Source organism: Vanessa atalanta, chromosome 19, assembly GCF_905147765.1.
Source record: "Vanessa atalanta chromosome 19, ilVanAtal1.2, whole genome shotgun sequence".
Taxonomy (NCBI): Eukaryota; Metazoa; Arthropoda; class Insecta; order Lepidoptera; family Nymphalidae; genus Vanessa; species Vanessa atalanta.
The window spans coordinates 2,961,807-2,986,666 of record NC_061889.1 but is presented as its reverse complement, the minus strand read 5'-3'; the positions used below and the strand labels follow the sequence as shown (position 1 = coordinate 2,986,666).

The 24,860-nt window shown below is 33.6% G+C and overlaps 2 protein-coding genes across 3 annotated transcripts in view; one reads left to right on the top strand and one right to left on the bottom strand.

Annotated features, from left to right (window-relative positions):
• Window positions 1-22,064, top strand: part of LOC125071497 (rho guanine nucleotide exchange factor 17) — a 135,944-nt gene extending 113,880 nt beyond the window's left edge. For both annotated transcript variants that reach the window (XM_047681772.1, XM_047681773.1), the window contains exons 5-21: window positions 6,518-6,595; window positions 9,733-9,915; window positions 10,303-10,531; window positions 11,245-11,557; window positions 12,312-12,403; window positions 13,128-13,350; window positions 13,830-13,921; window positions 14,098-14,228; window positions 14,603-14,763; window positions 15,258-15,350; window positions 15,892-16,142; window positions 17,584-17,764; window positions 18,507-18,574; window positions 19,002-19,138; window positions 19,660-19,837; window positions 20,160-20,330; window positions 20,868-22,064. In XM_047681772.1, coding sequence (XP_047537728.1) covers window positions 6,518-6,595; window positions 9,733-9,915; window positions 10,303-10,531; window positions 11,245-11,557; window positions 12,312-12,403; window positions 13,128-13,350; window positions 13,830-13,921; window positions 14,098-14,228; window positions 14,603-14,763; window positions 15,258-15,350; window positions 15,892-16,142; window positions 17,584-17,764; window positions 18,507-18,574; window positions 19,002-19,138; window positions 19,660-19,837; window positions 20,160-20,330; window positions 20,868-21,154 — 2,868 coding nt within the window. In that variant the 3' untranslated portion in view covers window positions 21,155-22,064. The remainder of the gene's footprint in view (window positions 1-6,517; window positions 6,596-9,732; window positions 9,916-10,302; window positions 10,532-11,244; window positions 11,558-12,311; window positions 12,404-13,127; window positions 13,351-13,829; window positions 13,922-14,097; window positions 14,229-14,602; window positions 14,764-15,257; window positions 15,351-15,891; window positions 16,143-17,583; window positions 17,765-18,506; window positions 18,575-19,001; window positions 19,139-19,659; window positions 19,838-20,159; window positions 20,331-20,867) is intronic.
• Window positions 22,065-22,841: 777 nt separating this feature from the next.
• Window positions 22,842-24,371, bottom strand: LOC125071455. The gene has a single exon (XM_047681711.1). It carries the CDS (start codon window positions 24,369-24,371, stop codon window positions 22,842-22,844), a length of 1,530 nt encoding a protein of 509 aa, XP_047537667.1.
• Between the last annotated feature and the right edge of the window lie 489 nt (window positions 24,372-24,860).

Sequence of the window (24,860 nt, the reverse complement as noted above, 5' to 3'; positions counted from 1 at the left end):
CCAGGGACAGAACGCTTAGATATTAACATAGTCTCGGATTCAAATCGTAACATGATGAATTATGACAGATTTTTTTAGTGTTTTCAATCTATAAAATTGGATTGGAGGTGAAGCATATATTTCATTGGACTTGCGATTAGTCTAGACCACCTATCATTCTCTTTGCCATGTTAATGGAGCGTTACTTCGTTGTGGTCTCAGTTATTTCGAAAAGGTAATATGTCATAAAAAAAACAAGACATTTAATGCTCTATCTATTCTGTTATTACGAATTGTCAAAACGAACTATTAAAATATTATTGCAATAAATTGCTTAAGATAAATTAAAATAATATATTGAATACAAGAATATTTAAAATGTGAAATTATATTAGAACGCATTAACACATTACTTATAAATAAATGAAACCAAAAAAGAAAAAAAAAAAATATTTTAAATGAGTTTTATCTCAAAACTATAATTGACAAATGTGCAACCCTAGCTTTGGCAGTTCAATTATTCCTAAGCTCATGTGCTATTCTATAATAAACCTGGAAATGCTACTAAGTGACGCCATTACTAGTTCTAAGCTAAACCAATGCACGCGATTAATAACTTTAAGTCTTATTAATAAGGTCGCTTTTACAAATCAATGTACAGACGACAATGTTGCAACCATACCTATTTGGTCAATGTTACGATTTTATTATTTTGCTTTCACCAGATTCGAAGTAAGATTGACGTAACAAAGGGAACACAGTGTTCGGTATTTGCTTGTTAACACGTGAATAAGATAATATGTCGAGTCTATTATTTCATTTAAATATTTAACATTAACAAATAAATTAATACGATCATAGCGTGACTGCAGGCACGAGGGACGTGACATCTTAGTTCCATAGGTTGGTGTCGTATTGAAAATGTAAGAAATGGTTAATATTTCTCACGGCGCTTACGTCAATAAGGTGGCCTATATACTCGTCCGCCAACTCATAGCATAAAAAAGAGCACTTTACATCCTCCCTTTTACGATAGAAGAGAGTCCAGTAGAAGTATTCTGTTAGGAAAACTCGAAACTCATTGCAGAATACGAACGTGATATGTCAGATTGTGATATGCGACATTGATTATAAATTATAAAATTTGTAGGCTGTAATAAGTCGGTTGACTAAATTTTAAGAGTGAAATACAAAGTGAATTTTACAGAATTGTACTGGCTTTGTTTATTTCCCGAGACATGAGCGTAAACACTTCTCACTTTTATACTTTGGGCTGCTACTGACAGCTTCTTGACGGGGATCTAAAACTTTTAAATCCGGCCCGGCTTGAACCCTGGACCTTGAGTCTAACCCTGGATCTACAACCTCATAAACTACCTAACGAGTATATATCAAATATTTCTAGAATATAATATAAGTACAATTTAAATACATTTTAAATAGACAAACGATGTTAAATAGGAACCTTGTGCGAGTAAATGAAACAATGCATTTACCAGTGTCGGACTTTGCGCAGTCCTTTTGAGTTGGTATTCAACAGTCACACATTCACCAGTTATTAATACCTTTTGTAATTTGTAGTATTATAGTAATATACTCATATGATCTTCTTAAATCATTTACATTACAATGTCCATAAACAACGGAGATCATCATTTTATATCTCAACCTTCAAAATGCAGTTACGTACGGTGAATTTAATTCATAAATTCTTTAAATGTTATTATTATTATGCTTATTGTTATATATTAATTTTTGTCATTATTTCGTTCGTATATCCGAAAAAAAACATCGCTTGGAGTCCGATTTCACATTTAAAATTAACTTCTCCATTTTTATAAGTATATTTCTTTTAGGACTGATCAGAATTTAATAAATAGTTACGTAATGTATTCTGCGTCGGGTATGCAGCTAAGCAGTGTTGTTTTTGAATTTGTAGATATAGTATATTACAAAAAACTTTATTTATTAAATACATTTAAAAAAAATACTTGCTGTATGCTATGCGTCATGGTAGAATGATAATGAGCTTGGAGAGTAAATCATTACTTCAAAATGTGCAACACGGTAGAAAGGCTCATTAACAAGACTTTATTCCTAATATAAACACTATGTATATCTTCATAGTCTGAATAACAGGGACGATTGACTGCCTCATTGGTCTAGTGGCTAGACATAAGGCTGCAGATCCCTAGGTCCTGGGTTCAAATCTCATGTTAGACCGATAAAAAGTTATTGGGGTTTTCTATAGAATTTCTCATTAACAGCCCGGAGTCTCTAAGTTGGAAGTATGTACACTCTCGTGCCTCGGAAAACGCGTAAAGCTGTTGGTCTGTGCCTGAACTCTTTCCAGTCGTATCGGATTTGCCGTTTCATCGGATTATGAGAGTGTGAGAATAGAGGATGAATCTGTGTTTACGCACACACCTGTAAACTATAACAGAACCTAGTTGTCTGGTCTCCCTTGAGATTTGCCGACGTGTCCGAAATCGGTGAAAATACATCATCATCATCCCAAACAAGACGTGGAAAAGGTCAAAAAAAAATTAAACGAAATAGCGGACTCACAACTGAAATATCATTAATGTTGCTTTGAAAATAGGAGGAAAAAGTTAGGAGAAAAAGATTTTCCTGCAATATACCGTATAGATAAAAAAAAACTAACCGTTATTAAAGAAAATAATAAAATACTTTACAAGTCGGGAACCCAAACGACTGATAATAACTTTTGTGACGCATGTTGGGAATTACGATTCTTATATGAAAAAAAAAAAAAACTTTAGTATCAATATCGTAAACTTGAGCCCGTGGATTTGTTCGAGTATTTTAAAAAACCTTTATTGATTGCCGTGTTTTGATATGTGTATTAAATAATCTGGATGATCTATTGAGGCAAAAGACTTTAATCAAAACAGATAAATATATGACATTCATAAAACAAGTTCGAATTTCAAAATGCATTTTTTTTTTTTTAATTAATTAATCTATCTTTATATTTTTGGTATGATTTCAATGTTTCATAAATAATTGTACAGTTCATTAAAATTTAATACATGTGTTCTATTTTGCTACATCTGTTATATAATAAGATTTAGTTATTTTTGTTATTATTTCTGCGGCGAATTTCGAGTTTGTCGCACCAGAGCAGCTTTACACCACCAAACACATTTCGAATTTGTATGTCTGAAAAAAAAAAACATTTTGTCAAGTCCGTTTTACTTTGCCCAGCCATACGTAAAATTAATTTAAAAAAAAATCGAATTAATAGCATTTTTTTAAGTTTTTGCTTATTATAAATGAACATCCAGACCGTAAATGTTCTACTGCTGGATTGAGATTCTCGAGAAGGATTAGAGTGTATTCCGCTGCCCCAACACGGCTTGGTTGGAAATTCATTCGACACAATATGTTTAAATACAATGTTTTATCACGAGATAAGTAAAAGAAAAAAAACAAATTTAATAATCGAACGAGCGATGTTCGTTAAAAACACACAGATTCTTTCAAGACTCTGAACCATGTTATGATATACGGTATATAAATTTAAACTATGCCATTATAATATAAAAGCCGGTTTAAAGTACGCCAAGAAAAAGCACAGACGAGGCAGCGGAATTAAAGTGAGCTATACGATTTACGCAATGAGGAAAATCCAAAATAAATACGGCTTCACGAGTCTAAAGCAATCATCGTACTGCAGTCAACACTTCACTTATAGAACTAACAAGATGTATACAAGAACATATTTTGAAATCATTTTCCTGTATAAGAAAACATAAACTGTCGTAATCGCATACTTATTAAACTTCAGATTAGCATTATTAGCATTAGCAGCCTGTAAATTTTCCCACTGCTGGGATAAAGGCCTCCTCTCCCTTTGAGGAGAAGGTTTGGAGCATATTCCACCACGCTGCTCCAATGCGGGTTGGTGAAATACACATGTGGCAGAATTTCGTTGAAATTAGACACATGCAGGTTTCCTCACGATGTTTTCCTTCACCGCCGAGCACGAGATGAATTATAAAAACAAATTAAGCACATGAAAATTCAGTGGTGCCTGCCTGGGTTTGAACCCGAAATCATCGGTTAAGATGCACGCGTTCTAACCACTGGGCCATCTCGGCTCTTAACTTCAGATTAGCTTTTTCCTTTTCCATGTACATTGGTAACACATTCTTTTTACATAAATATTAAGTCTTAGAAGTGATTTTCCAAAGTGCCTTAAACATTAAACATAGTAACGCGTAACTGCTTTAAAAATTAATTGTTATATATCTATATGTTTTCTTACTGTAAAATATTTTATTTCTTTTACAAATAACGGAGAACTGATCCCGTTAAATAATGCTATTTTTAATTTATTTGTTATACAGAATCTTTCCAAATTATTAAATAAAATACTTGTGAGGATACTTATCTAGTTAAATTGAGAAAAACTTGACAACCTCTGTGGTCGAGTAGTGTGTACCGGTTTTCATGGGTACGCCACTCCGAGGTCTCGGGTTCGATTCCCGGCCGAGTTGATGGATAAAAAAATCATTAGTTTTCTATATTGTCTTAAGTCTGGATGTTTGTGGTACCATCGTTACTTTTGATTTTCCATAACACAAGTGCTTTAGCTACTTACATTGGGATCAGAGTAATGTATGTGATGTTGTTCAATATTTAAATAATAATATATGTGATACTGTGTATTGTATATAGTAACATAATATTCGCTTAAAACAATGGATATATACAACAATCTGTTTACATTTATGTTATTAGGGGGGTAGAAATTTGAGATCGAAGGTTAACCTTACAGGTCGTGGATCTACAAGGACAAATTTATCAAATTTACTATGTAGAAAACACTTGTAGAAAACAGATGTCTTGTTTATAACCGACTTTGAAATAGGAGAAGGTTTTCGATGCGTTTTATATATTTATGTATGTTTCCGATTTTATTGATTATTTCTGTTTCAGTCTCAGTCTGGACTTTGTTAAGTTTTTTCACGTTCAATTGTTTGAAGTAGGCTTTTGTTTTATTTGGAAAAAAAAATTTCATGGCACGAAGTTATCAACTAAAGCAATAAATTTACAACCATTCGTTTTCAATGTAGATACGCCAGCGCGGCGAATCGTGAGATGTCAGATTAAAAACGCCTTATATTTATCGTTTTCTATTATCGTCTTCCGAGTTCCGCGTGCAGAGACACCGGTGCAATTTCCGCTGTTCACAATTTCTAAGCTAATTTCACAGTATATTATATTGCTAGCTCTTTCTCATTAGTAGCATTAAAATGATCGCAAATCTTTTACTAAACGTCTAGTAAGTCGGATACAAATACGGTGGATCATTTACTTGCCATTTAATTAATTTAAAAATTAGATATTGTACAAAACATATGTACATGTAAATATACGTAAACCTATTTCCTGCCTTTCAGTTTCAATGTTAACGACAACCAATATAAAGCCTAAATCACACGTATCATCCTGACCTACTTCCCACAACACTATCGTATATAAAATCATGATTTAAGATTCTAAAGGCTCTTATCTACTTCGACCTCGACGTGCGATCGATACCTCATAAAATATTGTATCCAATATGTCTGCTACTGAATAAGGTTTCGTATGAAGTGACTTTAACAACAATTTTAACGTACTTGATTAATTACGATGTGAAAACTTATTCATCGTAATTCACTGTAATCTTTAAAAATATGAAAATTTTAGCAAATATTATTTGTTTTCGAAAAGAAAATTAAAAAATATATTTATAAAAAATTATAATTTTTTTTCAATACATACTCATTGAAACAAATAAGTTTGACTTAAAATTCGAAAATATTGGAAATTAAACATGTAAGTATTGTGACCAGAGATGCGTTGACTGATCAAAAAGTACATGTCTAATATAGTCCACATATATCTTTGGCAGGTCTGGTATTTTGAAACTTCCAACCATATCAAACACTATGGAATTTAAATCTGTGTTCTATTCCAATCGTATACAATATCATTACCCAAATATCTGTGGAAACTATTGACGTAATCCACAAATTCTACCAAATAAACACCAAATGTCAACTTATTTGAGACTAGACAGAATTGTATTTATAGGCTATTCTCTACCAAAACAAAGCTATACTAATTATGATATTGATAATGTCACCAGATTTTAGCCAATTATGTCAGTCGATAGTAAATTATTACCACGAATTGACCAATCGAGTGGCTTTTATCTACTCAATACTGGTTCGATCAATATCTCATCAATTATTACGAAGTTAAGTTTGAATGATACTAACTTAGACAGCTTACAGAATGGCGATTGTTTGTTACAATGGAAGTTGGACGTTGAACGTTCTTACGTAACCTTTTTGTTATTTGAATAAAAATAAACTGCGAGTATAACAAGAGATTTATTATTTTGAAATTAACGTAAGATTATGAATAATTTTTATAGCGTACATTATTGTTTTTATGTAAATATTTAATTAATTATAAATTGATAATAATTTTTTTTTAATATTTTTTTTTATTTTTTCAGGACACACGGACGCACGTGGTGGTCGAACTCTACGAGACTGAAAAGTCTTATGTGGAGGCGTTGGAAATTTTAGTTAAGGTAAATGAAATTTAAATAGTAGAACATTCCTGTAGTAATAAATGTATATAGTTATTTCTATGGTAATTTTCTCGATGGCAGGGTTTTATGCAAGCTCTTCTGGGTAACATCCATATATCAAATATTCTGTTGTCAAACAGAAATATATATATAATACTATTGTGTTCCGGCTATAAGAATGAGTGAGCCAGTGTAACTACAGGCAGAATGGATATGATATCTTAATTCCCAAGGTGATTGGCACATTGTCTATGTAAGGAATAGCTAATATTTCTTACAGCTCTAATGTCTGTCGGCAGTGGCATCAGTGACCCAGTTACTCGTTCGCCTAGCTATAATTAAAAAAAAAAAAACACTTAAAATTAAAATAGATTTTACATTAAATAAAATAAAATAAATTTCCTATGCGCATCACACAATACAATTAAATAAATAGTTAATAAAATATATGCATATGTTTTTAAATAATATTGGCAGTAGAATATCTGATGAGTGGGTGGTACCCACCCAGATGGTCTTGCACAAAGTCCTTTTACATCTCGAGTAATGGAATAGTGGTTAGATTAACAGCAGTTTTATTCAAACAGCAATTTCATTTCAATCCCTATTTGATAAAGCAATAGACGAATGAGCGTATCGTCTTGTTTAAAATTTGTAAATTTATTTGGTTTAAATTGCCGATTGAGAATATCGATAAAATGTTTCTAGAAACAGTACTCAGTTCTGTATATTTTACATTTCATACCTCAGATTCAGGTTCTGTGGGTAGAATATAAGGGTAAAAGAGTTCTAAGAAGCAATCGCGGGTCTGATCAAGAATTTTGTTTTTCGTGAACTCTCCAGCACGCCATTTAAGTTAGTCTTGTCATCCACTCATCAGATATTCTACCGCCAAAAAGCAATATTTAGTATTACCGTGTTCCGGCTTGAAGGATAAAACATCTTAGTTTCTGATGGCGATATAAGGAATGGTTAATATTTCTTACTCACTATCAGGTGGCTCATTTGGCCTACATTAAATGCATACATTAGCAGCCTGTAAATTACCCACTGCTGGGCTAAGGCCTCCTCTCCCTTTGAGGAGAAGGTTTGGAGCATATTCCACAATACACATGGGGCAGAATATCGTTGAAATTAGACACATGCAGGTTTCCTCACGATATTTTCCTTCACCGCCGAGCACGATATGAATTATAAACACAAATTAAGCACATGAAAATTCAGTGGTGCCTGCCTGGACTTGAACCCGAAATCATCAGTTAAGATGCACGCGTTCTAATCACTGGGCCATCTCGGCTCATTTGGCCTATCAATATCATAAAAATATTTTATGGTATTTATTATAAAATTAAATAAAGATTCATACAAAAGCGTTAGTCCTGTTGATAGCTTTTTTCGTTATTGTTATATCGTCTTTTATTCATTGATTATAGTGAGGTACCAGAAAGTGCATCTTTGTTGCACTGCACATTTATTTTATAAGCTACGCAGTTGGCTCGCAGTTGGCGCATCTCAGTATCGATTAAAAGGAAATCATTAAATTAATTAAAATTTAGTTTGATGTATATCGTAAAATATATACCCAAAAACTTTCAGCATCCCTTACAAAGTACTCCAAATCACACACAATTATGAACCTTATTTGTAGTTCGTACGAAATGTTTTCGCTTGATCGAGTCTCGTATGTATTTTAGATGTCACTTTTCTGAGTTATAAGGGCATCATAAAATTATAATAATAACTCTGTCCGTTCATCCGTTCTAAATTAAGTGGCGGGTGACAAATTCATGATATTTACGTGCTCATCGAAATATCAGGGCTGGCAAATTTTTGGCATGATTGCATGAATTTTCCTTATTCCATTGATGTATTTCTTTGATACTGTGGGATGATTAAAATGCGAATTGAACGATTGGTAATTTGAAGATTGATGAATTATTTAATGCTAATTTTAATTTCAAATATTATGATGGTTACTATATTTGTTGAAATGAAGTGGCAAAGTTTTTTTTAATTATTTTTCTTATAATTTGTATATAAAATAAATTCATAAAATTTGTTTAACATCAGAAGGAAAATTGATAAATAAATTGGTCACCCACTGTACCGTCAAGTTGACCAGTGCTTAGAATAAGTGAATCTTAACCGATGATCATCGATCAAGTCCAGCCAATCAACACTTAGTTTTCTTGTATAAAATTTCTAATTCATCTCATGATTGACTCATAAACAATCTTTGTGAGGATACTAAAATAGGTCCGATGAAACTCTTTCAGTCTTGGAATAATACTTAAACATTATTTTTAAATGGAAAAAAGCAGGCAAAAGAGGAGGCTTTTGTTCAAATGTTGAATTTCTCATCCATCATGGATATGATATTAAAATTTAACGAAATGTATTAATTTAATAAAATTTGAATTATTTCCTTATATCAAAATGTTACAATTTTAATGGAGTTTAAATTAATGTCAACTCGATATTCTAAAATTATTAGACATAAGAGAGACACTTACATTTTTATTTACATTATATTAGGCTGTTAGATGACACCCCTTACCACAGTAGCAAATTTTCCGCTCCACAGCGGCACTTAGTAGCTCAGCTGTTGATTGTATTACGTTAGATGTAGCACTAAGCAGCGCTAGATTGTTAAATTAATTGCTTAGATAATAGTATAATGGCATTGACATTTATATCTCCTTAGTGGCATATATTTTTCCACTACCGTCGTAAATACGAAGAAGATAATATAAGAAGTCGTGATACCGTCCATTTTTAAACAAATTGACATAGATTGTCACTTTATGAACTTGAGACGCTGAATCTCAAAACAAAGGCTGATTTTTCCCAGGGTGAGAATAAATACGTATATTGTGGGTTCTTACTCGGGCTAGCAACAATGAATATTCATGTGCTCTATTTGTATTCATTATATCTTGTGCTCGGCGGTGAAGGATATCATCAGATAAAAATCTGCCACAAATGTATTCACCAAACTGCAATGTTACTTTGTGGTAAAATAAACTCCTAACCTTCTTATCAAATGAAGAAAAGCCCTGCTCTTGGATACTTACCGGCTGTTACTGTACTTTTACAAAAACTTTCTGTGTAATTTGTTTTTTAATTGCATTCAACAGAAATACCTACAACCACTAAAGAGTCCAGAGAATGCTGGTCTCCTCGACGCGTTTGTGGTGGACGAGATATTTTACCAAGTGCCGGCGATATTGAACGTGCACCAAGTATTCCTCGAGCAGTTGAGACGAAGACTGGAACAATGGGACCTGCAGCAGAAAGTTGGCGACGTTTTCTTAGATGTGGTAATTTCTTTTTCCTTACTTTTATTTTAAGACTATAAATTTTTGGAGATTATAAAATCTGTGGAGATACCTCTGTCTTAATAAAATTATACTAACCTTTTTAAATATTTCAATCAGTTTGATGTAGGCTTAAATTACTATTTTTGTTTCATTTCAATCTTGTATGCATTTATATTGCTTTAGTAGGAATCTACTAAATAGCAGATTAAAAAATGTCTACTCGTCTTCTTGTTATAAATATTGTGATACATTTTCATCAGCTTTCATACTGTCACTAAACAAAAGTTGATACTTTAGTTAAATTTCAATCACAGCTACTTTTAATCTTAAAGAATAATTTAATTATTCAAGTGTTATAATGAATATGTTTGTTCATTCTCTTTTTAGTTTACCAAACCCACCGTAATGGACACTTACATGTCCTTCATCAACAATTTAAAGAAAGCGAAAGAAACTATAAAGAATGCAGCAGCTTCAAGGCCAGCGTTTGCAAAATTCCTGGACGCTATGGCAAGGGACCACAAAGGAAAACTGTCACTGGACAACCTCCTTATAAAACCAGTTCAGAAGTTCCCCAGTTACAAACTCTTAATACAAAGGCTGATAAAACATACAGGTACATCATATACTAAATACTCACATTTTACTCTTTTTCGCCGCGTTATAAACAAAAGTTGCATTCATTTAGACAGGTGTGAATAACCTCTGGTCTTTGAATCATTAATTTAGATCTAAATTTATTAAAGACTAACGTTTTCATTCCGAACAACGGTTTCATAAATATTTAGTTTTTAAATGATTCTTCTGGAACGTTGTCTGGCAGAAGATTATAATATTTAAAATTACTTGTTATTATGCTGCCACGTTATCGTTATAAGGCGAAGATTTGCATCTGGACCAGTAAATCGCAAATGCGAATCATTCGAGCCAATTCGAGTGCCCTTCGCACGGCTATCGGTAAATTACTGCACATTAAATTAATTTAGGGTTTTATTGCGATAACGTTCGTGTGGTTGGCTACACTTCGCGCGACTTCGAACGAATTTCCATTTCTTCCGCGTCTAAGTATCGTGGCGCTTCTAAACTGCTATTTTTTTATGATAAAGCTAATACAGATGTTCGTAGATCGCACATGAAGTTTTATTGAGATAACTCGAGACGAATCGTGGCGCAATCATGTGGCTGCTGCATAACGCAAATCTATATATTTTACGGAACTACCTAAAATATTAGTTAATATAATAATAATATTAGCAAACTTGACATAAACTGTATTTTCTTGACAAATCTTAAACTTATATCAGTTATGTTTGACCATTTAATTTACAGATCAATCACATCCCGACCACAAATTGCTCCTCGAAGCTCAAAAAGAGATCCACGAACTCTTAGAGTTAATAAACTGTACAGAAAGAGAAAGCTTAGAGATGGAACAACAACAGCAAACTCTCAGAGAACTCGAGCAAATGATTGAAGGTCTATCAAACTTGGTGACAGCTGACAGGACGTTTATAAGACACGAAATGGTCACGATGCCTTCAGCGCAAGGAACCATTAAAGACAGATCACTGTTCCTGTTTAACGACACACTTCTCATAACTAGCGTTAAAAGAAGGACTGGCACTATAAAGAAACCCATTCCGTAAGTTTTATATATGATGACTAGTTAGGACAATAGATCATTTCTAGAAAGCCAAGACAGCTCCAAGTAATGCCTTGAAAATAGGTCAATTGGTAAAAAACAGACCTATTGGTTTTAGGAGTTGGACAAATCTATGCTCGTGACGATAATTCATCTTCCTTGGCATTATTATAACGGCTCTTATACGGCTAAAGACACATGTGTCTTACGTTATTAAAATAATAATTAAACAGTGTAATATATCATTGTACTGAATGGAAACCGTTTTGGAAAAACAGCAATGTATAATTTTGTATTTATGTATTTATAGATTTCATTTTATTTTGGACACTTACTGACTACTTTTGTGAACGTATTAATTGGCAGAGCATACAGTAATATTAAATCAACATTTGGCGCAATTGATTTTGTAAATAAAATATAAAATTAATAGATAATAGAGTTACATTAATTAATAACCAAACTTATTCGGACTCACATTTCTTTTACTAAAATTATTTGTCTTAATATCTCAGTGGCCGTTAGACTATCGGTGTTGAAACTTAAAGAATTTTTATATAACCCGTTTATGATCCCACTGTAAGATTTAGTAGTTTGAGAAAATAGGATTACGAGTAATGTTTTGAAAAAAATATCGTTCGTACTCTGACTCATAAAATAAAATGTTTGTAAACAAAGAATGAGTTCCTTTGTTCATTTTCTTGTAACGAGTCAAATATATCAGAGTTACAACGTATTATTAAATTTATTACAGAACATATCAAAGTAGTATAGCGAGTCAGATGGAAGGAAACAAGTATAAACTTCTAATGAGGATATCGTTGGCTGATGTTGAAATCGTTAAAGGTAAGATAAATATTACGCATAGTATTTTTTTCTTTCTTTATGATATTTTTATGGCAACGACATTATTTTATTTGAATCGCAAGGTTCATTAAATTATGGTATCGTTTTTCTCCAAGGAGGAATAGCGTTGTGGAAATTGCCCCAAACCTTTCCTTTAAGAGAAGGATGTCTTTGGGTCATTAGGTCATTAAAGTTTGTTATTATGCATTGACATACTATAAAGATCAATCATAAGAACCAACCACTTATGAAATATTCATTTGAAAACTCCTAATTATCACATTTGAATTGACACTATAGCATGCTTTTATGTTATGTTTTTAGTATAGCTTATTATACAAATTTCATAAAAAAAAAGTTTTTTTTTTTTTTTTAATTTGATATAAGATTTCGATGGCAAAGACAATGTGACAGAGTTCCTTGTTTGCATATTTTTTTCATAATATAGATAAATAAGACGACATGACGTATACGATTTTTTTTTGCTAATCGGTCATAAGTGTTCATAGAATTTCATACTTAAAAAATATGAACTATATGTTAATACCTAACCCTTGAAACTAAGATATTATATCTCTAGTGATTAATGTGCTGGCTCATTCAACCTTCAATAAGGAAAACAAAGTTTCATAGTTGTCTTTAGAATAAGGCGTGGGTAACCCAGGTCTACATACACGAAACCTAACCAAATGGTCTAGTAATCACATATTTCATATAATTTTAGCAAAAGACGAAAACATAAGACGAATAATGCATGAAGTAGAAAAACTTACAGAAGATGTGAATACATTAACACAAATATCGGAGCATGTGGCAGCGCTGCATACCCAGCACTCCCAGCTAGAGGAGCTCGTGAGGGAAATGCTGCATACCGTCAACCGACAGCTGTCTGAGAGGCAGAACAGTGACACGCAACTCTGCTACATGGAGATCAGTGTTAATACCTCGTAAGTATAAACAAATTATAGTTTTCATTCGCAACTTCGTTACCCTGCATTTTTAGGCCTGAAAATTGGCGTGTGACCCTTTTCTTAAACCACCACTCTAAGCTTAAATCTGCAGAATTAATTTGCCTTGAAGGTAGCTCAGGGTACTAAGAACAGTCGTCCGCCGTTGAACTATATATAATTTACTATAACATGTAATTTAGCAGAGTGTTGGGTCATTGAAGGTTTTTAATTTAATTATAAAAAATTATTATGTTATTTAACTTCACACTACTTTTTTCAAAGCTAAAAGTTAACATACTTTTTTGGCTCATTTTAAAAGTTAATTTTGAAAATAAAACTTTACCATTACAATTATTATGAATACTAATTTTTAGAATTAATTCAGTTGTGTTAATTAATTAGTTACTTACTTTACTCATAGAATTAGGCATTGCAAGTACGCTTACAACGCTATGATGATGTATTTAATATTGTAGAAGCGGACCAGAGAACCTTACCATCATCTTCCCAAAAACTGAGAAGAGGAGTAATTGGGAGGAATTGATAAATGAGACCAAACAGAAGCTATGTAAGTCTAAACGATTATTATCAGTATATCATCTTTGCCTTGGGCAACGATGCTCCAAATGTTTTATTGAATATTTCTTTAATATAATTTTATATACATACGTATAAAAATGGGTTAATATTATTAAGGAAATTTGTGTTTCATTGTTTTTTCACAAGGAGATTTATGCGTTTTAGGTGTATATGGTCAAGAAAGGCCAGCGCCCGAATTCCTCTCCCCAGTTCCAATACGTAAAACTCGAGCTGGTCTGCAGTTCACGTGTGCGGCTCCCACTCTCCCACCGAAAGGACAGTCACCTGATGTTTGGGTGAGTTTATAATCTTCGTTCTCACTAATAATTGGTAACTTTTGTGTCGTGCAAACATTTATGCTTTGAATGCTTAAGCTTTCGACAAAAATATGCTGTATTAAGAATTTCAAAAAGTTACAGAATTTGCTATTTTTCAGTTTTATTTGAAGCAACGAAGAGACCGTTGTCTAGTGTAAGATATAATCTGATAAGCGTCGCTTTTCTTTATTCATCATATCATTATATATGAACACGTAAATAATCTATCTGTGTAAAATTTACATGTTTTTAAAAAGTATAGATTTATCAATATGAATCCATTAATAGTTTCCATAGACCCGACATCCGTGCAATTTAGTTATAAGCGGTCACATGATATGCCCCGTCCGCAGGTGTGCAACAGCGACGGCTACGTGGGGCAGGTGTGCGTGCTGACGCTGTCGCCCAAGCCGCAGGTGACGTCGTGCAACGGCGTGTGCAACGCGCGCATCCTGTGCGTGGCGTGCGTGCCGCCCGCGCCCGCGCTCGCGCGCCAGCACACGCTCGACATCCCGTGCGGACCTTGCTACTTATTTATTTGAGAAACGAACTAATAGATCAACAATTTTTAAGTTAAAAATACAAATCAATTAAGTTTCTATGTGAAATTGATACAAATAAATGACAACTTAATATAAAATAAATATAAAAATAAAAACAGAAACTACCGCCAAACAGCGATACTTACTTAGCGTATTGTAAGTCTATACTTACAATATGTTAAGTAAGTATCGCTGTTATCCCACGAAGGTACATCGGACATAACACCTTAGTTCTGGCGGATAGGCAGGCCTATTGGTAGTGGCGACCACTTACCGTCACGTGGCCTATTATAATAATAGCCTATATAGGGAAGCTACCCATTTTAAATTATAAAGAAAACAGTCCATTGGCATATTTCGATACAACTTCAAATATGTGTATTGTAGTGTTTAAGACAATTAGTTTTTTGCTATCAAATATGCGTGTGTTAAACTGTTTTTTTTAAATCACGTTTTTTCTTTGCAGAAGTACAAGTTCCTTAAATAGTTCCAGTTCCACTAAGCCTGGCATTAGCATTTCGGATCCAGATGAGAGTTGCAAGAACATACGACTAGACAGGTAAATGAAGTCATCTCAATACACTTAATACAGTAGGCTCTTAAGATAATTTAAATTGTAATCTTTCAAAACAATTAATGAAATTACATTAAATGTAAAGCTACTGCCAAGCGTATTAATTGCAAACAACACATAATTTAGAGTAAGATAAATATATTATAAATAAATGCATTCCTATCCTTAAATATCCTTCCTAAAAGTCCATGGGTGGTGGTAATCACTTTAAATCAGGTGTGCCTCCTGCTCGTTTGCCCCCTATAACATAAAAAAATAAAAAATAAATAAAGTAGTAATAGCCTGTAAATATCTCACAGTTTGGCTCAAGTCTCCTCTTCTTTGGAGGTTCTCCTCAAGGTTTGGGCGGTTTATTTCACCACGGTGACAAATGCGCGGATGTGAATTTAAACGTGGCAGGTTTCATTCAATACATACAGGTTTCCTCACGATGTTTTCCTTCACCGCTAAACAGCAGACCGACATACACCAATCTCTTAATATCAACATTAAACCAACAAATAATTAGATTTCCTTTCCCTATCAGTTCATCATCAAGCGATGATGAAGACGACGGTTCATCGACCAGCGAAAACCAAGACGCTCAGTCGGAGAGGAGCCAAGAATCAGCTAGCCTCCGTCTCCACAACTTGACCCTCGGGAACCATCGAACTCTCACTCCGAACCATAGCAAGAGTCTCAGCACCCCTCACACCGGACAGAACATCCCAGTACATCCTGTGATGAAGTCCAGCTCCAATCCGGCGGTTGATAAACAAGCGATGGGGATAACGTCTGGTAAAATATTTTTTGCTTTAAAATATTTATCTTCTATTTAATACTTACTAACACATTATTCTTAATTTTCATATTATCCTACTGCACCTTTAATTAATGAAGTTTAAAGTCTAGAAGGCTACATTCCTAAAATCAGTCACGATTATGATATCATTCCTAAGATACGTATAAAAATTATAATTTTGAAATTTGATAATCTTAAGGATATTAAATTTAATTTAATTTCTTCAACAACAAACATTTGTTTCAAATTCATGTAAAGTATCAAAATCGAAATTTTTATTCAAGTACGATCTTATATAAACTTTAGAATTATCATGTCATAAGATTCAATTGAATGTATATTATTTAATAATTATTTTTTATATTTAATAATTTTTCATTATTAGCACAATGTAACTGCTAACTGTACTAACTAGTTTCATGTCTTATGTTAACCCTACATTAAGTTTTCTTTCAATTTTAATTAATTAAAACTAATATTTTTCCACTAGTCTTAATCTAGTCACCGGTTTTGCATGCATGTTTTCCTTTCCGTATAATCAACTTTATACCCTTTCTTTGCAACTTAGTTCCTGGACGTGTGATGGCTGGTATGAATTTTCTTTATATATTATAAAAAATAAAAACAAAATACTATTAGAAACTGTTTGATTATTTTCATATGTTCTTGGGTTTCGTTAATTTTTTCATGAACTATGATATATAAACCAATATAATGTATTAATATAATGTATAAGCGGACTTAATGCTTACATATATTCTCTTCATTCAATATTAATCAGAAATATGTAAACAGGTACTAAACATTACGATAGTATTTAAATGAACATTCACATGAACCTAATATAAATTCTTATATATATATTTTTATGGCATAGGATGGCGGACGAGATTATGGGCCACCTGATGGTAAGTGGTCACCACTGCCCATAGATAAGGACGCTGTAAGAAATATCAACCATTCCTTACATCGCAAATGCGCCACCAAACTTAGGAACCAAGATGTTATGTCCCTTGTGCCTTAGTTACACTGGCTCACTCACCCTTCAAACCGGACACAACAATACTGAGTACACCAACTTGCAGAAAGCCTTGCAGAAAGCCTTACCACCAAGTCGTATATAGTGTGTATTTAGTACGAATAATATGTATTGAAGTAAAATATCTGATTACAAGAAAAAAAATTGTAAAATTCTACCGCATCAAGATTTTCTGTTACCAGATATTGTCCTTAATTAACACCATTTTAATGATAGTAGACTCCCACTTTTACTAAATAGCATTGTTCTGTACGTGAACCAATTGGATATAAGACATTTTGTCATTGTATCTTTTGACTTAAAATCTAGAGTGAGCAATTTAATAGTTACATTATCAGATAGTCCATTGTCTTCTATCTCCCTATTATTACTAAGAATAAATGTTCTCTATCGTCTAGGTACTCTGTCGTCACCAGCCAGTAGACAGTCATCCGAAGACAGCGCCACAACAGCCAACCAGCCGACGATGTGGCTCGGTACTGAGGACGGCTGTATACACGTCTACAACTGTTTAGACAATATACGAATCAAGAAGAATAAAGTCAAATTGCAACACAATTCTGGAGTGCATTCCATTGTGTGAGTATTATAAAGATTATCAGCGTTATTTTATTATATAGTTAGGCAAAAACCGGCAAATGGGCCACCCGATGGTAAGCGATTTCCACAGCCTATAGACTTGTTGCTGTAAGAAATGTTAACCATTCCTTACAATTTCTGACTAAGATGTTATATCCTTTGTACTTTAGTTACACTGTTTCACTAACCTTTCGAACATAAGACGACAAAACTAAGTATTGATGTTCGGCGGAAGAATATCTGATGAGTGGGTGGTTCATACCGAGACAGGCTTGCATAAAGTCCCACCATCAAGTAAATAATTCAAATAAAGCTTCAATAATTTGGTGGATTGCAAAACTATGTTTTCGCAGGTCTTAAATATCTTCTTAAGAATGATCCATCATTAATCTGCTGTTCTTTACGATACGACCATTTGGAAATCTGACTTTTAATCTTTACATATTAAATGCTAAGCATACCACTTCATTTAAGTGGTAATAATTACCTTCGAAATCTTGGATCGCCTGATATAAGTTGGTAGGTAGGTGCTAGGATTGGTAAATTCCATTTTCTAATCAGTATTCCTTCTAATCTAATTGTAGTTCCGTTGAATTGTAAGACAGAAGGAAAATAATCTGTAACCATGTCTGAGTACATGCTTTTGCATTGTATTAAGTTCGCAGCTTAAGATCTGCTTGGTTGTTATCTGTCTGAGAGATTGTATGTTATGTAATAAATCTTTTCTTTTTTTTTATTCCAGTTTCGTGGAGGGAAAAGTATTTGTGGCGCTGGGGAACGGTGATCTGGTGGTCTATTGCAGAGATATCGGTATAAGATAATTACGTTCATAGTTATTAAGTTATAATTAATTTAACGTTATTTATTATCATGCCCCTGCCCATATCCCAATTTTATTTGGGGTCGGCACAGTATGTCTTCTTCTTCCATAATTCTATGTCTGATGTCATCTCACATGTAAGATTTTTTCCAGCATATCATATATACAAACATATCATCATTCACACAATTATTTTAACGTCATTAATTCATTTATTTTTTAATCCAAAACATTTTGGTAAAATTAACTGTAAAAGATTTTTCGTAAAATAAACATTTTCGTTTTTACTTACAAAAATGTTGCTTAGTAAGTTTTTAGTTCAACTCTCTTTTCCTAACATTTTTGTATAAAATAATTTATATAGACCATACACTTTATAAGTGAGGTAGGAAATGTGCTAAGCTTCATGTGCTGCAGATGGGTCGTGGTCGGAGCGCTGCACCATCGCGGTGGGCAGCGGGAGCAGCCCCGTGAGCAGCATGCTGCTTTCGGAGAGTAGGCTGTGGTGCGCCACGCACTCCTCCATCAAGATTATAAACCCGCATACCTTGCAGGTACTGTGCCAATTGTTCTTTTAATAATTATCAGTAAGAAAGTACCTTATATCCGACCCAAACATCGACACATAAACAATTAACAATTTTTTTAGCCTAGGTCTATTTCTTTAGTACCATAGACTTAATTTATCAATGGATTTGAAAAGGTTTGTATTTTTTTATAGACTGTCATAAAAAAATTATATAAAAAGGAAAACGCGTTGTCATTTGTTTAAATTCATTATCTAAAAAATATATTCACTTGTATAAGAAGTAAACTTAATATTGACATTATGTAAAATATAATTTTTAATATATAGGGTTAATACAATCAAGTGTTTAAAATAGGTATATTGATGTTATTTACTAAGTAAATAAAATGCTGACTGACGTGGCTAATATATAAATGTGTATAATAATAGACAGTAAAAATTAAATTAGAATATATTTGTTAATACAACCTATAATTTGACGTGAACACATTTGTGTGTGAACAGATGCGAAACGAGTATAAAATATTCATAATATAAAATCCACAGGTGGACGAAACATTCCAAATAAGTTCAGAAACGAAGCCGATCAGCCACATGGCGGTGGCCGGCGGCTCCATCTGGCTCTCTCTGCACAACGCGGCCCAGCTGCGCTGCTACAACGCGACCAGTCGGGAGCAGCTCGCGGAGATTAACATCACACCGCAAGTCACCAAGATGCTGCACGGTGCGTAATGTTCTTAGACTGAAAGTGACCTCAAGTAGCATTTAACTAAAAGGGGTCTGTACAAGCCCGGTTGAATAGGTGATACCCACTTACTCAGATAATCTGTCGCCAAATAGTAATACCATTGTTGTGTTCCGGTTTGAAGGGTGAGTGAGCTAGTATACCTACAGGCACAAGGGACATAACACCTTGGCTCCCAAGGTCGGTTCCGAAGGCGGTGCTGAACATTTACATTCAGGTAGCCCATAGATCACAATATATTATAATAAAAAATGCTCGTAACGAGTAATCGATGACTAAGAGCGCGTGGCGCGGCGCGCAGGCTGCGACGACATAATCCGGCAGCACAAGGCGGCGTGCCTGCGCGTGACGGCGCTGCTGGCGCACCGCGACACGCTGTGGGTGGGCACGAGCGCCGGCGTGCTGCTCACGGCGCCGCTGCACAACGCGCCCAACAAGCGCACCGGCGTGTTCGCCGTGCCGCAGCTCACCGGTGAGGGACCATCGTGGTCATTTATCACTGATGAACTTTTACGTACTCGAATATTCGACGAATATATTTTAGAAACATATACGTGTCCCATTTAATCATATCTAAAAATAATTTTGAATGCCCGTAACTGTTTTGCTACTTAAATAGTTGCCAATCGTAATTAGACAATGATCATTCAAATAAATAAATTCAAATACCTTGCATCATCATTCACTCATTAATTTCTTTGAGTTCGGGCAGTATTTGTCTCTTCCATTCATCTCATTCCCTCTCCAGTCATAATCTCAGTCACCCCTTTCACAATTGATCCATGCTATTTTGAAACTCATCTTTAATTATCCTCATCTTCATCATCCTCATCTTTAATTATGACTGGGTATTTTCTTTAGACTCACATTGAATTATTTAGTACATATTTATATATACTATATACTTAATTCGTTTTTTTACAACTTTTTGTTTTTCTCTCAACGAATTTAATAAATGTTTTGAATATTTGTGTTCATTATTTTTTTATTTATTCTAATCCGGTTCCAGGTATAACGTATGGCCACACTGGTCATGTACGATTTCTGACAATAGTCGAAAATCCAGTAGCACAGAAGCCTGCAACGAAGCCGACCCAAAGCTTGAAATCGAAGGCCTTGAGTCGACGCTCCACAAACGCGGAGAAACTGCAGAAGCAGACGGAAACCACACAGAATAATAAGGAGACTTTAATCATCTCCGGCGGAGATGGTTACGAAGACTTCCGAAGTTCATCCATGACAGAAGACGCAGGAAGGGAGGATTCCACAAATCATCTGCTTCTTTGGCGAGTATGAACGAATTTTTCGGCCTACAGGGTTTCAAGAAAATCCCGATACAGAAAGTTTCGGATAAGAACTTCAAACGAATGTTCTAGAATATACATGTGACAATTTTGTACACTGCTTGATAAACTATTCGATAGTAAATAATCGTTGAGGAGCCTAATTTTATCACAAGTTTTTGTTAATTATAAATGTTCCAGCTTTTTAAAAAAATGTTGATATGAATAAATTTTAAATTTAAGATATTTTGATTGTTTTGCGCCTTTATGGCATATAGAATTCTGTGTTGAGATTATTAATGATTAAGTATGGCATGAAATGTCAAATATTATCAGAGATGAAGATTTATGTGTGTCAATATGAAATTTATAACATCTTGCAGTATTATTTAGAGTGTCATAATTAAGATAATCGATCACTGGTGTACTTTTACGTGCGTTATCGACGATATCACAAGAATATATTTTAGAAAAATTTACGTGTACCTATTTAATCATATCAATAGAAAATGTTGAATGTCCGTAACTGTTTCGCTATTTAAATAGTTGTCGATCGTAAAATAGATAAATGATCAATGTACCTAATAAAATAAATAAATATATGTTCATAAAATTATTTCACTTGTAACGTGTTACCGAGGAGTACTTATAATAATAAAACATGCTTGTGTAAAATCACAATATTCAATATAATTGTTATTAGTAGATATCTTAATAGTCTTAATGAAAGTAAATGTACTTTTATCTTAAAGTGGATAATGCGAAGCTTATACAGAAACTAAAATTATTGCTCAAATGAAATTCTTTTAAGTTACCTACCCATTTTCAAAATGAGAGCAAGATTTGTAACTATTTTATTATGTGGCTGATGTAGGTAAAAACGATACTGCTGATTAATAAATGCAAATCGCACTTATAACATTTGTTTTTATTTCATTTTATGAAATCCTTATTCAATAAGCTTTACGTATACGTATTAAGAGTCTTATTGGTAAAACAATGCAGTCTCCTTCTTTCGAATGTCAAATCAATGATGAAAGAAAGAGAAATATCGACGTTTGACTGATCGCCCATTGAACAAAGTTCATAAGGCAAGTCTCAGGTATCAGTCTACAGATTATGAGGAGCATTATAGCTATCAATAAAAAAGAATATCCCTAGAAAAGAATATTCGAACCGTTATACTATTATTATTATTATTTTCCTTCAAATTTTCAATAATGGTTATATATACACATTTACCTTTTTTCAATTGAGATATTACCCTTTTTATAACAAAATTGTAAATGCGGTTAGATTATAATCTATCTCGCGAGTTTGTAAACTGTCGAATGAACGGTGATTCCACTTACAATAAATAAGAAAGTTGCTATAGTTCATAATCTTTCGGGTAGGTTTGATGAGTTTTGATAATTTATTTGAAATTCACTTTGATAGAAAAAAAAGCGTTTATTTGTAAGCAATTTGTTACGGTTGATACTAAAATTTTATTCTACTTGTTTTTTATATTGATTTTCTAATGAAATGATTGTAAATATAATTAAATAAAACAATATTTAATGTAGTTCCTTATACGTTATTGCAGCCTAGTCATCATTTAAGGTACATATTTTTTTACATTTTATAATTGAATCGACAAATCGTCACCTACAAACGTTACATTGCCATAATCTTTTATTATTTGAAATATATTTGATACACTAATTACATAAATCTTTTATATTATTTATAAATTGCTCTAAATCCGATCTGCTATCAGATTCGATACTTTTCTTCCCTCTGCTAACAAAATATGGATCCATTTGCAATTGTAGGGCTAATTTCTTCAATATAGTTCTTCTATCTCTTTCGTTATCTGTTGCCTCTCTTTTTACTTTATTCCCTTCGTATTTCATTGATGTAAGATCAATAGTAGAACAGACGAGATCCTTTGTTTTGAGTAATTGATCTAGTAACGAAGATGAATTTCCGACCTTCATCGAATTTGAATCTTTTTTACCTCTTGCTATATAGTAAGGATCATTTCGAACGGATTTTACTATTTCTTCTAGCGCTCCACGTCTGCTTCGAGCATCTTTTACAAAGTCAAGTGCACTGTATTTTTTGCCTCTGGAAATAAAAAATGGATCATCTTCCAGCGAAGAACGACTATTACGCTCTACTAAAATATAACGTGGTTCCTCCGCGTAAATTCTATCATCGTGCACTGTATTCGGTTCATATATCTTAGACCGTCCCTCATTGCTGGTCGTTTTACTTGTAATACTTGGCATACTACTCAAACGTTCTCTTGTAGCGCCGTTAAATAAATATTTAAGTTTACTATCTCTTCCTCTGTTCATCCAGAAAGGGGATTGTAAATCGTTTCGTTTAAATTTTGCTAAATTGCTGATATTGTCTTGAACATTTTCTAAAGCTTCAATAATAGAATCTTTAAATTTTTCCTTCAATTTTGCTCGGTTACCCCAAAAAGGCTCAATTGAATCTTTATTAATGTATCTGTTCTTTATTTTTTTCTTACCGCGTGTGCCCCAAAACGGTTCGATTGTTTCTCTCCTACCTCTGGTACCCCAAAATGGTTCAGGTTCTTGTCTTCTACCTCGATTACCCCAAAAAGGTTCATCATCATCACGTCTTCCTCGATTACCCCAGAAAGGGGAATCTTCCTCTCTTCGTCCTCTTGTGCCCCAAAAAGGGTCTTCATCTTGCCTCCTGCCTCTATTAGCCCAAAATAGATCTATGTCATTTTCATCAGATTCGTCAGAATTACGTCTACCACGATTACCCCAAAATGGTGAATCCGCTTCATCCCGTCTATGCTTGTCATCGAAGCCCAAAAGTAATTTTTGCAAATTTTTCATTTTTCCAGAACTCTTGTGGTGACTGTACGTTGGTAGCTGTACATCTGGAACTGTTTCATCTGAGGAACTATCTCTTCTACCTCTCGTACCCCAAAATGGTGGTTCTTTCTCCACAATCGGTCTCAACTTTATTATTCTTCCTCGTTCTTGTAAATTATGTTCGTTTTCTGGGAAATCTTTTCGAGATAAAAATAAATTTTCAATGTCGTCATTTGCCGATCTTTTGAGGCGGGTTTTGTTTTCCTTGTTATTGGTTTCATGTTTATTGTTAATGGCTTTTAGCAATTTAGTTTTATTTCCATTTTTACCGAATACCAAATCATTTGATATGAACAGAACCAATAATAGTAGATGTAATTTATTTCGCATATTAGAATCTGAAACAAAGAAAAAAATATTAAAGAAGAGGCCTACATGAGTTCGCTTTACTTGGTTGAAGGGCTTTGTGCAAGTCCTCTGGGCAGGTACCATCAACTCACCAGATATTCTACCACCAAAACTTCCGATTTGAAGTGACCCAGTGTAACTACAGACACAAAATTGGTGGCGTATTTATAATGGTTATTTTTCGTGTCTACAGGCGACGTTTATTATGAACATAAACTTATATATATTCTTATTAAGACATGCATATAACCTTCTTTCTAACTTTATAACATTTGCACTCCATATATATATTCGTAGTAATATCGTTGATGATAATTATTCAACATCATCATCCAATACTGGTCTCCCCTCCAGAATATTTATACATTATAAAACTTTACAAATACATAATATTTCATAATAATTTTATTTAAATAGGCCCGAGATGGCCCAGTGGTTAGAACGCGTACATCTTAACCGATGATTTTGGGT